Raw genomic sequence first — 16,941 nt, 5'->3', positions numbered from 1 at the left:
TCATGTCCTTAATACACTGGAGTAATAAGAGAAAAATGCGTGCTTATTGCTGAAAGCGTCATTTAAAACAAGTTCAACACGTTGAAATTCATCATTTGGACACAGGAAGAGGGCAAGTACTCCACGTCACCCAAAGAATATTGAATGAATGATTTGGGATGAATGGATGATTTTGAACAAATGAATGAAGGATTTATTTCAAATTTATATACACTATATAAAAATATGTATAGTATGCATATAAAACCAAATCTATTTGTGTTTATATATATATATATATATATATATATATATATATATATATATATATATATATATATATATATATATATATATATATATGTACATGTCCATCTGAATTTAAATATGACACAATATATGTAATACAGGTTATATAATTAATATAGTATACTGTAGTTGCATAAACTACATTATTATTATTGTAAACACATTTAATATAAACATACATATTATATAACTTGCTATTCATATACTTATATCATATAAATTGTGTCCATCTGAATTTAAATATGACACAATTATATGTAATACAGGTTATATAATTATTATAGTATACTGTATTTGCATAAACTACATTACTATTATTGTAAACACATTTAATATACACATACATATTATATAACTTGCTATTCATATACTTATATAAATTGTGTCCATCTGAATTTAAATATGACACAATTATATGTAATACAGGTTATATAATTATTATAGTATACTTTATTTGCATAAACTACATTACTATTATTGTAAACACATTTAATATACACATATTATATAACTTGCTATTCATATACTTATATCATATAAATTAAATTACCAATATTAGCAGCCTTCTTTATGTTCTTAGTGCATCTTTTATTTATAAGTTAAAACAGATACACAGTACAAAATTTAATTACTAGTTCTACAGTAATAATCACATATTTTCTCATCCTGGTATAACATTTTTTTTTTTGTACTTTTAACTTGAAATTATGCTTTCAAAAGTTGGTGGTGTATTATCACCTTTGCACCACTGCACGTTATGTGTCTCAATGCGCACTTCCGGAAGTGCTGTACATACGATCATCTTTTTTTTTTTTCTTTTTTTTTTGTCTTCTCCTCCTCCCTTCTCCTGCCCCTCCTTGTTGCTGCCCGCCTCTCTCCGTGTTGAATAATAGAAATGCCAAGTGATGAGAGCTCAGACATAAAAAAGCCCATTTCCCAGTTTGACAGAGCAATTTACCTTTCCCCATATTCACTCGCTCACGTAATTAAAAGTGTTGGATTGGACTATCTTTGTCCCAGAGGTGACCCCCCCCCCCCCCCCCGCCCCCCCCCAATACACACACACACACAGTGAGATAAAATAAGAGTGCCTGCTTTGTGACTAAGAGTGACTTTTTGATTAGCTAATGCGAGATTTACATATGGATTGTCTCACACACATATACACAATTTTACACTGCGCTCAAACATTGTGAAAGTAAATTCAATGATATCATTTCATATCTTTTTTTCACCTCATGAAAAAAGTCAGTTTGCCCTCGACCGCGCTTTATTTCAATTCTACGTTTTCCACAAAATAAACTGATTTATGACGTCGTCATCGAAGGGCTGGGACATATGGGCGGGAAATAAAATCTCAATTTTCTTCAATCGTTCTAGGCAGTAAAAATTTTAATTCGATTTTAATTGGAAGAAAGAAACTCAATGTTTATTTAAAGCTTTGGTCATCAAAAAAAAACAAAAATTTTCAGACAAACATAAGAAATAAGTATAAATTATTTGTCCACGGAAAATTAATCAATTTAAAGTGTCCTCTTTGGGATCATAGCAAAGATTTTTTCACAAAAATAAATCACTAGCATGACAGGTAACGAGAGGAGGCAAATTGGGTCGACCCATTCTAGAATCCGGCTTTTTAAAAGGATATTAAATAACCTACTGAACGTAATTTTCCTTTTATGAATCTGTATATTCCTGAAACATTTCATTCAACAATTATTTTAAAAGGATTTTTTTTGCATGTTTGTTTTATTTACCATCTCGAGTATTCAAGTCCCACCGTTTGAGAACCACTGCTCTAAACTATAAACAACATTTGCGATTCCGTTTTTAACTTCTTATGTGTTCCGTTAGTATATGCAGACGCTAATTCACACGCAGGTTCAGTCGTTTATGCTAGGCTATGCACTTATCTTTTCAATCATTTTCAAAACATTTTCCGGTGCTTGCTTCACTTCCACGAAAATGCCCGTAAACTTTGCGCTTCACGTATGTCGGATAAACTCGCGAGAGAGTGACGAGGGCTGACCAGAATTTGTTTCGCGAGAGAGCAAGATGTCTTCCTAGAATTGACGTGTCTAAGACGGAAACGAGAAAACGTGCAAGTGAAACGAGCGGAGAAAGAACGCGAAGGTTAAGTAATCGCATTGCTTTTATGTACTTAACAATACTGTACAGTAGAATTGATGTTATTCCTGCCAAGCAAAGCAGGTTTATTGGATTTGGTCACAAGCTGCTAGAGGATTTGTTTTCAAAAGCTTTTCAGGTGGTGATATTTCTTCAATATTTCGCAAAGGCTCAAAATAAGCGCTTTTGCGTTGCTCTTTGCGACGTCGATTTGCTCTGCTGAGGATCAAACGCTTTCTGACCCCTGACCCAAATGGTTTTTGGTTTAACCCCTGGGTGTCCGCTGGATTTTTCAGTGACCCGGCCTTATTATCGCCCAACTTGGGCTGACTTTGAAAAGGTCATAACATCATCAAATATGAATATATATTTACTTTCAAACCCTCAAAATGTTCATGGCCATCATCCCTATCCATACATAAAAAATGTAATAAAATGTAATATTGCAAAAAATAGCAAAAGTAACAACGTATATAAAATTGATATAGGAATATTTATTTGATCATGATTAGAGTATTATGACTTTTGTAGACTTTTGCATCATGGAATTCCAGGCTAAGCCAATCATCAAAGTCATTGAAAGGCTTGCAAAAGTCATAAGTTTGATGCTAGCGACACCGGATGGTTAAGGGATGTCATCACAAAAACACAAAGTTTTACCATTCAGCCATTTTGAAACGAGTGAGGCTGACAAATAGCAGACCAGCATCTCCGTCATGTGACGGCAATAGAAAATAAGTGCACTTACCTAAAAACGCCGGCAGATGGAGGCAAAACAACACAAATACACCAAGCCCCTAGGGTCATGACAGTTGTTTTGGGCGCAAAACCGGGAAAATGTCATAAAGAGGGGATGAAAAAAACAACCTGAAAATGACATAAATTAGGGACGTTGTAACACGAGGGTCCACTGTAATAATAATGATGATGATAATAATAATCATATCTCGTAAAATACATTACCTCAAGTCACATTTCAAGCTACGGGACACGTTAGCATTTTATAGCCTAGTTTTATTTCATATATGGGAGAAATAAAAGTCCCCAACTTTTCTCATTGTGGGCGTGTAGGTGGACGTAGCTATTACCTGATAAGGTGTCGGCCCGAGATGAAACAATGATGGAGAGATCCTCTGGTCGCACGGCAGCCATTTCTCGTTTGTCTACCTCCGCCAAGGTTGTCTCTGCCTGCGTCTGCTTTTGATCTATGGCTTCATTTGCCGTGTTTTTCCCAATAACAGGACAAATACAAGACAGATGGCAACAGAACAAACACAAAGGAGGGAAGGATTAAATTACATTGAATAAAGGACACATTAACATTTGGGGAAACTCGTCCCGGTGATATCTATTATTTTTATCCTGCACCTTTAATAAGTGGTGTGGATTTTCAAAATGGCGCACGCATACTTGAGAATGAGGCGTGACATATATATATATATATATATATATATATATATATATATATATATATATATATATATATATATATATATATATATATATATGTTTTTGTTTTTGTTTTTGTTTTTCTCTAATATTTTAAAGTATTGGACAAAAGAAGTGTCTCAATTTGATTGCTACAAAATATTAACTTTTTACAGCGAGAAAACGGCTAAATAAATAAATAAATGGGCTATCCCTTTAAATGCCACAATAGTTAGTATTTTTCGTAAACATGTCGAAAAAAAAAACAAAACAAAAACGTCCATTCTGCTTTGTCATTTTTGGCTAGTTTGATCACTTTTTAAAATGCAAAGTTATTTAATTCATTTGATTTATTTCCCAGCCCTAGTATTGGCATGGTAACATTACAGAATTCTTTAAAGAAATCTTTTTGAGAAGTGCGCCCTAAGATATCCAGAGGCGAGATGAACCGTACCCTTAATAGATGTTATCAAATACACGATAAATAAAAAAATGCAGATGTCGCCCACTGTAAAATACGTTAGGTTCAAGCATTCTAGAACATTTAATAAACAACAAACAGGAGGAAGACAACAAGGTTTTTTTTGCAAGGAGACCTAACGAAATACACTCTACCGGAGGGGTGCCCAAACCTTTTTGCCTCGGAGGAGGTGGGAGACAATTGAAGATGATGAGACTCCCGAATAATGTCGATATCTCAATAACCAGTGATAACTAGCGGTAAAGTGTTAAATACAGATAAAACTGTCCTTGAGTTTTATTATTTAAAGTAATACTACACAATGAAATTATTTTTCTGTTCACTTACCTGAGCAGACTATGTTCCACAATCGAGCAAATAATAAAGTAGGCAATAAAACCAAAACTGTTTTTTGTTTTAAGGGCAATAAGCAATAAGGGCAGTAATAATAAGGCCCTAATAAATAAATAGACTCACATTCTGAACATGTTATGGAGTAGATGGAGTGGAAGAAACTGTATACATATGACAAAATATCATGTAGTGCGAAATTTAACATAATTTACCAGCTTTCCTGCACTGTGCAGGATTGGTAAAGTGCATGATGTAAAAAAAAAAAAAAAAAAAAAAAAAAACGAACAAAAATTTTGATGACATTTTTCCTTTACTTTTCCATTGGAAAAGCAGCCCGACAGTCTGTTTTCATTGGGATGAAAATCCCGGCGTTAGCTCTCAGAAGCCATTCATCAGTCTGTTGTTGGGCAGAAAGGGCAATTATAGTCGGGCCTGCAGCTGGACAGCACGGACCATATGTGCCACACATGTGGACCGAGCCATTAAAGATTTTTCTGGCGGGCCATCCGTCCAGCGATGCATTGACTCAACGCTCCTCCTCTTCCTCCCATCTTCACTTTCTACGCGGAGAAGCTCAAATGAAGCTGTTTTGCGTTTCCAATCATTACCCCGCATCTCAAGCTGCCCCAGGATGTTTCTCACGCCGCCGATGTCATTCTCCATATCCGCGGCTACCCCATCTTCTAATCCTCATTTTCTTTCCACTCCCCTTCTTCCGCCATCCACAAATGAATGTCTTTGCTGTAGCAAATAGGCCCGGGATGGAAACGCCATATTTGATTCGACAACGCTGATTCATATTTACTGTGTAAGACACAAGGCCCGCGCGTTGCCATCCTATTATGTGTTTTCTCAAACTCGATGAAAGAAGCATTTCATCATCCGCCACCCCGTCGCTAAACCTCATTGTATTCCGTTCTCTTTCTTCCGCCGTTGTGCGCGAATGTAACGTGTTATTTTTTTTTTATTCCCTCTCCTCTTTCTATCAGACAGTAATACTAACACGGTATTTGTCCGGGCGCCAAGTAATGACAGTAATCTGCTGCCATTTGGTGCACTGTGAAAAGAGACATGTTGGTAATGGTTGTATTAGAATAGTTATCATGTGTGGATCACGACGAATCTGCCGCGCGCGCTGTTAGTAGGAGAATAAAGAGAAAGATGCATTAGTGGTATTTAGGTTGGGATATTTGTTATTTGTTTGAAAGCTGTCAAAGGCTTTTATGTGAAATGGCACAATGCAGTAAATGGAAAATGGCCCATTTGTTTGTCACGGGAGGTTGTCTTTTGAAATACCGTAGTTCCCCAAATACAGTGGGCCCCCGTCTTACGAGATTAATCGGTTCCGCCGTCGGGCTCGTAAGGCGAATTCGCCATTTGGCGGGCAATCCAAAGCTATGTTAAATCGCTAATGCGTTTAGAACCCCAGGTAAATCATCAAAATTGTACATACATATTAAAAATTGGTACAGAATAGTATAATAAGTGCTGCGTATATATAATATCCATGTATACAAACAGAAAAACATCAGAAATAAAAAAATATAGAAAGGATTTATTTACCTTTGAGTGGTGCATGTTATGCCCATATTCCCTAGTAAGGGTAGCCTAGGCTAGGCTAGCTTCAGATTTCTTGATTCCATATAAATCATCTTCTTACTTCTCGCTTTAACATCACTATCTAATCTTGGGAACCATGGCTGACCCTTTCAACTTTGAATTAAGCAGTAAAATGCACTAAAAATACCGTTTCGTAACCACCCACAATCGAACAAAGCTTTACCGTTCCGCCCTTTTGAAACGAGTGAGGCCGACCAATAGCAGACCAGTATCTCAGTCAAGTGACGGCAACTGAAAATAAGTGCAATTATCTCGAAACGCCTGCAGACGGAGACAAAACAACACAAATACAGCCAACCCCCTAGGGTCATGACGGTTGTTTGTGTCGCAAAGCCGTGAAAATACAGTAAAGAGGGGACGAAAAACTCAGTATTTCACGCCGCAACATGAAAAACACGTAAGACAGGGACGCTGCAACTCGGGGGCCCACTATACTCCTGAATATCAAACAGTATTGCTTTTGTAAAATAAGCTTTTTGATTGAGAATACATAGATGTTCTAAAGATCATGATTTTACTGAGCATTTGTGTTTACATAAATCGTATTGCGCAGGTTAGCTTTTACAAACATGCAGCGTTGTAAGCAGCCGTAATCCTCAATCATTTATTTTGATACTCACAGTGGACCATGTTCTTTTAATCTCAGTTTTTCATGCACAACACTGTCCCGCATATCTTTTTTACACTTTATATAAAGAGTAAAAGTTGAGGCATGTTTGACATCTAACTGTTAATCGTGTGTATCTCAGGTTACACGAGTGCCAGTGGAGAGCTGTGAGCAGTACACGTCCTGCAGCGCATGTCTGGGATCAGGGGACCCTCACTGTGGCTGGTGCGTTCTGCACAACATGTAAGGGCCATTTGCTCAATCCTTTTTTTTAATTCATAAATCTGCCAATAATTTGATCATTTTTACATACAATTAATTACAATATCTTCACTTGCACGGACTGAAATCGACAACATATATTGACGGTTCAGGAAACGACCAATCGGTGACGGGTCATCTTCTGATCGTCACATGACCTACGGGTGAGCCATGATTGGTCGTTACCTGAGCCTCGGGCGCAGATTGTGTCATTTTCGGTCCACCGGCAGCAAAAAATAATTATTTCTACAGAGAAAATGCTGTTATTCAATTGTCAAATTACCGTAATTCCCCCAAAATGAAAGGCCTAATTACCGTAACGGGATGAGCTTGAGGGCGAACCGCAGGTGGCTGCAGCCAGTGCCTGTTGAAGCTAACAGCTGCTCGTCTTAGTTGAGGTTGTTTCGACATTATTTTCAATAAAAGAAGCGAGCAGACTGAACCAACATCCGAGTCCATTCTTGTTCACACGCAGGACTAATACTAAAATGGAAAGTATCGTATAAATGTCTCCAGTTTATTTCATAAAAAGTAGCAAGATATGGAGCTTTGTGCATCGCTTAGAGAACACGGAAAGGTATTTCATTGATTCGTTTATTAAATGTGTTATTTTGGCACACACACAATCTTAAATTTGGTGAAAAACGAATGCTGCGCAACTTTGGGTTTTTACGGCAAAATGAGCTCGAGCTGCATCGCAAGGCAAAGGAAAAACAACCGCTTCGAGTGCATTCAATGTTTCACTGGCGCTGCGTTCACTGACCACTCACAATGTGGGAAATCTGAAAAACCTTCCAACATTACAAATATGTATTGCCCCTGAGCATGCTCTATTCCTATCGAAGCTAATTTTTTTTTTAAAAATACAGTCATTTTGATCAGAATCTCTATTTTTGTATGATTAGCATCCAGTACACGTTTTGGTTCTTCTCTCATAGATGTTCGCGGAAGGATCACTGCGAGCGTGCGGAGGAACCGCAGCGTTTCACCACTAGAGTGGATCAGTGCGTCCGACTGTCCGTCCAACCCGACACCATCTCGGTCACCATGTCAGAAGTGCAGGTATAATGTTGCGTTGCAATTTTGGTGGGGGAGGGCTGGGCAGTAAATCGAAAAGAATTCAATTTACCCTTCGGGTTTGAAAATGAGCGAAATCCTAAAATTGAGACTTCTCAAAAATGGCGCAATGCTGGATGGGTAATTTATAATACATGTTTACAAGGTACTAGCTATTGGTAGTTAATTATCATTTAAAATGTGTTAGTCCAATTATTTAGCCATGTTTAGCAATAAAAAGTTAAATTGTGCCTAACATTAAGCATTTTTCAATACACAGTACAATCACAGATAAAATATTTTTTTCCATGATCTCAAATGAAAATGACCACTCGTGCTCGAGGCTCAGGTAACGAGCAAACGACTCAGCTCGTGACTGTCACATGACAAATAGGTGAGCCCTGATTGGTTGTTACCTGAGCCTTCAGCACATGGGATGTCCAGTCAACAGCAAGCAGAATAATGTGTTTTTACAGGTATTATTTGTATAAGAAATACAATTATAAAATTTTAATATCCAAAAATGGCTACAGAAGTGCATTACCCCTGTAAGATCTCTCTTTTTGTCTGAATATTTTCTGCAGGATTTTTTTTTTTTAATCTTTAAACAAAGGTTTGATGGGTTGATTCTCAGATAATTAAAAAAAAAAAAATGTTTTTTTTTTGATCGGTCATATATATTATGCGTATTTATATCTTTAGACAATCAAATGTGTCATGTCCTCCAGCATGATGCTTAGGTCCAACGGGTTTAAGAAAAAGACGTCCTCCATCTTCTCTATGTATGCCAAGAAGGTAAAAAAACGGGTTAGGATTATTAGCCTGTATCATTCCATTCTTCCGTCGTCAACAAAAAGGTTGACTCACCGTAGGTCTGAAAATATTATTTTGCACATTTCCTCCTCCCAGTTGGTTCTTCAGACCCAAAACGTGCCGAGTCTGTCTGCCGGAGTCAACTGCTCTTTCGGAGACTACGTAGAAACAGAAGGAAGGATCTACGGTGGTCGGATCTTCTGCTTGTCCCCCTCTGCAAAACAGGTGGCTCCCATCACCCGCAACCAAGGTAATCTTCAATTTAGGAAATATTCCCGCGGTAAATATTTTGAATGGGTTTCTTGCTTTTGCATCTGAAAAAATTATCCCCTAATGGTGGAAACACTCACAGGTAGGTTATTAATTCATATGGAGTCTTTGGAGTAGAAATACCGTGCATGTGAAAATGTCAACTATGCTACAGTTAACATTTCCGAATATATTGACTCACATTTGACATTAATTAAAGGTTCTTGAAATGATTCGCACGTACTTGCAGAAATGCAAATGTCAACTGTAATAAAGGAATATTTATCGTTGATTAAACACGTCATAAAACGTACGGCTATTTCTTCGATTCTGACTCGTAGGTGACCGGCGTGTAATAAAACTGTATCTGAGGTCAAAGGAGACGGGGAAGACGTTTGCCGGTGTGGACTTTATCTTCTACAACTGCAGTGTCCACAGATCGTAAGTTTTTTTTTTTCTCTCTCGCTCGATCAGGTCATGTTTGAACACGGTGATTAAAGTGGTCATGAGATGTCTCCAAAGGTACTTAAACCGTGGGTGATATTGTTGTTTTTTTTTTCAAAACAAGGTGAATGAATATTCGTGATGCGATTTTACAGAAGCAGGCTTGTGTTGCGGAAAATTCGTTTCGAAAGTACGAAATTTTTGACATTTTGGGATTTCAACAAAAAACAACCGCCTCCAAGGTCTCGACTTTCTTTTCCCAGCAGCCAAAAGGTTTAAATTGTTATCGATGTGTATGGAAATAAGGGATTAGTAGACGTTGTGCATCATTAAAAGATGACTGGGCCAAAACTTTCAATGTATTTTGCTCAAAACAAGGGATTTTAACAACATTCAAATTGTTGTAACTTTCTCAATTTCTGACTCCCTCTACGTATGTCATAAAATTTTATAGGGAATTAATTGTAGGATTAGAATATATCAATATCTCGATTTTCATTTTCAAAAACCGAAGCTTGATTTTGTGATCACATGTATTTACTTTTACCACTCATACGTACGAGGGTATCATGTCTATGCATAGGGATTTTTTTTACCCCCTTTGAACATTAAAATGACCAAAAATGAACAAATACCACCAAGGTCTCGACTTTCTTTTCCCAGCAGTCAAAAGGTTTAAATTGTTATCGATGTGTATGGAAATTAGGGATTAGTAGACGTTGTGCATCATTAAAAGATGACTGTGCCAAAACTTTCAATGTATTTTGCTCAAAACAAGGGATTTTAACAACATTCAAATTGCTGTAACTTTCTCACTTTCTGACCTCACTCTGCGTATGTCATAACATTTTATAGGGAATTAATTGAAGGATTAGAATATATCAATATCTCGATTTTCATTTTCAAAAACCGAAGCTTGATTTTGTGATCACATTTATTTACTTTCACCACTCATACGTACGAGGGTATCATGCCTATGCATAGGGAATTTTTTACCCCCTTTGAACATTAAAATGACCAAAAATGAACAAATACCACCAAGCTGTTAACACGGTGATGACGAAGCAAAAAAAAAAAAATCTTGATTTGCTCCACAAACCACTATGTTGGAGTACTGACTCATTCCATGCCAAAGACCTTTTTTTCGGATATTTGTATATTATTTTTAATGTTTGGTGAAATAATCTGTACGTGGTACACGCAGCATCCACTTCAAGCTGGGGGCCTGGAAAGAGACTCCTCCCACCTGTGGTCCCTTCTGAAGGTTTCTGATTTTCCCCAAATTGGTGTTTTTGAGTTTTTCCTTCCCCTTGCGGGAGCTTTGACAGGGGACGCTGTTGTGTACCTTACACCGAAAAGATGTCTCTCTATGACTTCTTTTTTCGAAAGAAGTCTCCACACGACCTCTTTTCATCCGTGAAGCCCTTTGAGACTTCCGTGATTCAGGGCTATACAAATAAAATTTGATTAATTGTTTGATAAAGTTCTAAAATGGCTGGTGCAAAAATGAAATACTAGGTAAACAATTGCTATATGACATTAATTTCTACAGTACACCAATATTTTAGTCAATTAAGTCCTAAAGTAATCACTTAAACTTATTAAAACACCGTATTACTTTATTACTTGATTCATTTAGTGTTTTTCGACTCTCATTTAGCCAAACACTTACAAGGGATCGATTGTTTTAACTCTTATAAGACGTAAAAATACGCTGCCGGTATTGAACGTGTTCACGGTTGAATTAAGGTCATCATACAGCCTAGGCAGCATTTCCCGTTCAGACCAAAATTGCAAAGGCACCGAGTGATTCAGAAAATAAATTATTGATGCGAAAGCACTATGTGTGAAATAAATACAAATGCTAATGGCTGCTTTTCAGGCATATGCAAGAGGTTTAGCTATCTGCAAAGGTCTACAACGTAGTACCGATTCAAATGAGCTTTATTGGCCTCAGTGGCGGTCTTGCATCATTTGTGCAGCAACAAGGTGAGTGGTGAAAGGCATTGATCCAAGTCCATTGCAATTCTTTATGTAAAGTAATAGAGCCTGCAAATAATGGATCATGATAACGAGTGGATACAACGGCGTGTGACCTCTGCTTATTCATTATTGGTATTCGGGTCATTTCTACAAATCAATGACTTAATTACATTTCATGCAATGATAAGACTACTGATGGGTGAAGTGATAAATCAATCGCAAACCGTGCAAAACTAAGACGGGCGGTCAGGCTTGGCTAGCGCCTTCTATGGCAATAAATATTCCCCAGTTTATATGTACTTCACCCGGATAAATATGAATTCCTTTTATGTTGTTTTCTGTCATGATTTTGCCAATTTGAGAGTGGCAGACGACCATAATTCCCCAAATATAGGACACACTCTTAATTTTAGGTTCAATTCTAGTATTTACTCTGTTACTGTGCACCAAGAATTTGGCGACAATGTAAAAATTATAGCAAAACGGAAAAAGATCTCATCGTCCTAAATTCTTCATATTTTCATGTGTTTATATCCGTAAGTAAAATATTTGTTGCGGGTTAAGTGTGTTTCACATTTCCCACATTGTGAGTGGTCAGTGAAGGCATCAGCAGTGTGTTGAATGCGCTCGAAGCAGTTGTCTTTCTTCTTCTTCGCACCGCTAAGGTGTTTTAGCCAGAAATACCCAAAGTTGCGCAGCGTCCGTGTTTCACCAAGGTTATGATTGTGTATATATGCCAAATGACCGCAGTTATAAACGGGTCAAATTAAATATCTTTCTGTGTTCTCCAACTGGTCAAATAAAAACATTAAAAAAAAAAACGTTCGCCGGTACAAACACGTTTATGATTCGGCTGAAAAAGACCACAGTGACCTAAATACAGGAAACAACTCCCGAAGTGCACCACATTGGGGAGAGATGAGAAGTCTGCAACATCGGATTTTTTTTTGTTGGGGAAGCAAGAACGAGTGTAAAGCTTCAATGTATGAAGATTATTTTTTTCCACATGCAGTTGTTGTAGAGGAATTTTACGGTATACGGGATGCATATACGACTTTGTTGTAGTCTGCAATCGTGTCTAAATGATGAATTACACGTATTAATCTTCTGTCAGGCAGTATCCTAGCCACAATACGACATAGCCCTTCTTTTGTCTCGTTCTCGGACAGCCAGTGAACGTGTCCTGCTCTTCTTTCTTCTCCGCCCCTCCGTTCCGTCCCAGATAGTCGTTATTTCATTTTTACCCTTGGCAACCTTTTCCGAAGCTTCACCCTCCTTTTCCTGACCGCGACCCCTCTTAACCATCATCCCTCCCCTCCCCACGCTTCACTTTTCCTGTCCCTTTCTCGTTCATCAAGCCTATTTCATTGCCTGCACTCTGCTCTTGGCCCTGCATATATCTGCATAGTAATTGGCCGTTAATTAGCTCTAGCTGGTCTGTCAATGCAGCATAATGGAGTGGACTTGGTGAGAGGGCTCACCTGGACCTCGAGGCCCAGTTTATTCTTTGATCCGTTTTGTCAATGTGTACAGTTGTCTTTCTGTTGTCTGACTTAACGTGAACTCATTCAATCCCAAAGAACATATTTTTATGTTTTTTATTGTATTTTTTATTGTATTTTTTTTAAGACTCCAGGGATTAAGTCCCAGGTATTTGTTTTTTTTTTTAAATTGTTCACCTGCTTGGCTATTGGAGTATCTTAGAATGTCTGATCACATATACAATATACAATATACAGCAAAAAGTTGCTGACCCCTGACCTATAGGTATTGATTAGTTTAGTATGTGCGCTTCTACTTGCATACCTTAAGTAATCAATCACTTTAGTACTTAAAAGACAAAAAAATCTGTGGTAAAAGTAAAAAAGTACAGTGGACCCCCGGGTTACAACATCCCCGCTTCCGTTTTTTTCATGTTGCGATGCGGAATACTGAGTTTTTTCGTCCTCGCTTTACGGTATTTTCCCCGCTTTGCAACAAAAATAACTGTCATGACCCGAGGGAGTTGGCTGTATTTGTGTTGTTTTGTCTCCACCTGCAGATGTTTTTAGGTAATTGCACTTATTTTCTGTTGCTGTCACATGACGGAGATGCTGGTCTGCTATCGGTTGGCTTACTCGTTTCCAAACAGCTCGAACAGCTCAAAAAACCCCATCTTTTTGTTTTGTGGTGCAGGCGTCCACCCGTTTAGATCTCCCATGGCATCGTTAACCTGCAGTGAAATCACAACCTCAGCAGCTGTAACATAAAACCACGTATTATACACCCCGCAACCGCCCCCCGTCTCTCTGGTCTCAGCTTGCTTCTTCTAATCTTTGACCTCGCCTGTAGGAGGCCTGGCACGCAGGCCGCTCCACTCAGTGGTAGATAATGGAGTCCCCCCCCCACCCCACCCCCCACCCCCCTCATGGGCACGTCGGAGGATGAGAGCGTACAGGCTCACAACAGCTGACGCGCAACGGCGGGCGCGCACGTGCATCGGGTTGGGATGCGGAACAGCCCGCGGGCAAGCAACCCGCTAGGGCTGGCGCCCGGACCAACCGGAGCTAAGCGCTCGGCGGTGATGTTTTTGCGGGAAAACAGGTGCGAGCTCAGTCTGAGGGCCCTCAAAGAGACACAAGGCATTAAGTTGGCACTGCGAAGGATGCTGCTGGCTGTTTACTCAGTCTTTTACAATATTAGACATTTGTATTAACAAGAGGCTTTGAGTAGTTTAATTTAGCAAGCGGGACGAGGAATATTGCATGTTTTAATAAGAGGAGAAAAAAACAATAGCGAGTGCTGAGGGGGCAAAGTCTGGTTGGTGCGGGAAATTTCTCTTTAGAGAAAGAGTCTGAAAAAATAAATAGGACTGGAAAACAATAGAATTTTTTTTTGTTTTTCTTACAATGCAAACGTTTTATGGGAAATGATTCTGCTCTTGGGTGGCACGGTGGAAGACAGTTTACCACGTCCGCCTCGGTTCAAAGATCACGGGTTCGATTCCGGCTTCGGTCTTCCTGTGTGGAGTTTGCATGTTCTCCCCATGCCTGTGTGGGTACCCTGGTTTCCGCCGACAATCCCAAAAACATGCACGATTGGTGGATAGGACACTCCGAATTGTCCTTAGGTGTGTTTGTGAGAGTGAGCGGTCGTTTGTCTCTGAGCGCCTGCGATTGGCTGGCAATCGGTTCAGGTTGTTCCCCGACTACAGCGGCTGTAGAAAATAAAAGGATGGATGGATTCTGGTCTTTTGGATTTAAGATGGTTGTAGCTCAAAACTGTGACTTTAGAACAAGAAAAAAAAAAAAAAGGTGGTCAAGGTGTTTTTTGGATACGTTCCGACAGTAGGGCTTAATGCTCAAGTCCAACTTTTTGCGGAATAGATTTATTTTTTGGGGAGATTTTTGGCCATGGCATTTTGTAGATTGAAAATGACCTCGCCGTTCAGACTAAAGTAGCATGAAAATAGATCGGATACGGATCGGATTCAGGACCACATACCTATGAGGCTGGGGTCGCATGAAAAAAGATCGGACACGGATCAGATTCAGGACCATGAGTCTGGCGTCGCTTTTGAAAAATTCTGATTGCTGTCGATCAGACTGTTATTAAAAGCTCAGACGCAAGTCACATAGGATCGAAAAAATCGGGATTAGGTCACTTCAAGGTTTCTGAACGTGTGAGTCACTAAACCAGTATAATTTAAGGTCAGTTAGCATCACAGAGTTTGTATGCCCTTTCACTCTTCTCGAATCCCTGGATGGATATCATCTAGTGATGTGATGTTCACCAATGAATCGAGTCTTTTGAACGTCTCTTCACTGTCAAATGGGAACGGGACTGGAATCTTTATAAAAACCTGAACAAAAAACTTCCTAAAACATCTGGAGAGTGGCTCTAAGTTGCATTTGATTTCGATGTGACTGCTTTTGTCAAAATATTTCCTATACGGTGTCACCATGCGTGCTAGCCAATGTCTGTAAAGTCTTCTGCATGTTTCTAAAAAGAACAATAAGCTATTGAATGTTTATTTTTTTATTCTGTTTCATTTTTCAACAACACACTCTAACATGGAATCGAATACCAAGAAGTCCAATATGTTCTCTTCCTTTTCGAACGACGCAGGCGTCACTTTACATCTTTACATTTACCCGGCATCTTCCGAAGCGGTTTATGGAGTTTCCGCTCGTTATGCAAGCATCAAGTCATTCCTGCTTGCTAGCTCTTCAATATCCAATATCCAATGTGTGACCTGCTTTAATTAAACTGGGGTTTGAGACCATCGTACTCGCTGCGTTTGGACTTCGCCGTGACAAGATGCAATAATATTGTATAATGAGTCTCAGTCCCCTGCTGTGGAGCATCTGATTTGCTTCTATAGCGTTAGAGCTGAGCGCTAAATGCACCATTCCATGACTGTTTAGGAGCCTTGTTACATAATATCTAATTGTAATGTATATCACATTTATTTGCCTTCTTTGCCGTAATTCTAATGAGACTTTTGCAGAACTTCAATCGTGAAGTCACAAGCTGAACAAATGGGTCGTTTTGACCTCTGTCGACAGTGACGTTTTATGTTAGATAGATAGATAGATAGATAGATAGATAGATAGATAGATAGATAGATAGCAATCAAGCTAGCTATATATAGCTATAAGCTAGCACTAGATAGATAGATAGATAGATAGATAGATAGATAGATAGATAGATAGATAGATAGATAGATAGATAGATAGATAGATAGATAGATAGATAGATAGCAATCAAGCTAGCTATATATAGCTATAAGCTAGCACTAGATAGATAGATAGATAGATAGATAGATAGATAGATAGATAGATAGATAGATAGATAGATAGATAGATAGATAGATAGATAGATAGATAGATAGATAGATAGATAGATAGATAGATAGATAGATAGATAGATAGATAGATACCTGTAATGTACCTATAATGGATGCAAAGTATATTAATAACGTATGAACAAAGCCAAACAAGGCAAAATGACTCAATGGATCTCACAAATTAAAACAGGGGACTTTCACAAGCAATCCAAGGCTCAATATAAGCAGAAGATATAGAAAAAAACAAAGTGCAGATACGCCACATTGGACTTTGAGCCACAGGGCTCAAATCATAAGAAAAAAGTCGTGAAATTTCACAGTGCATCCACATGACCGTATTTATACATGGCTGTGAAACCGGTTCAAAATATTTGTCTTATTGATTACCACCTTAGAAAATGAGCTGAGAGAGGATAAATGTGT

At 38.4% G+C, this 16,941-nt stretch overlaps 1 protein-coding gene across 2 annotated transcripts in view; it reads left to right on the top strand.

The window, feature by feature from the left end:
- LOC148428312 (plexin-A1-like) overlaps positions 1-16,941 on the top strand; it is a 246,596-nt gene that overhangs the window by 129,629 nt on the left and 100,026 nt on the right. For both annotated transcript variants that reach the window (XM_088439610.1, XM_088439605.1), the window contains exons 5-8: positions 7,027-7,127; positions 8,084-8,207; positions 9,111-9,264; positions 9,605-9,704. In XM_088439610.1, coding sequence (XP_088295736.1) covers positions 7,027-7,127; positions 8,084-8,207; positions 9,111-9,264; positions 9,605-9,704 — 479 coding nt within the window. The remainder of the gene's footprint in view (positions 1-7,026; positions 7,128-8,083; positions 8,208-9,110; positions 9,265-9,604; positions 9,705-16,941) is intronic.

The sequence above is a fragment of the Hippichthys cyanospilos genome, chromosome 2 (genome assembly GCF_059441005.1).
Source record: "Hippichthys cyanospilos isolate Australia breed blue-spotted pipefish chromosome 2, RoL_Hcya_1.0, whole genome shotgun sequence".
NCBI classification, from domain to species: domain Eukaryota; kingdom Metazoa; phylum Chordata; class Actinopteri; order Syngnathiformes; family Syngnathidae; genus Hippichthys; species Hippichthys cyanospilos.
This window is presented reverse-complemented; position numbering and strand designations above follow the sequence as displayed.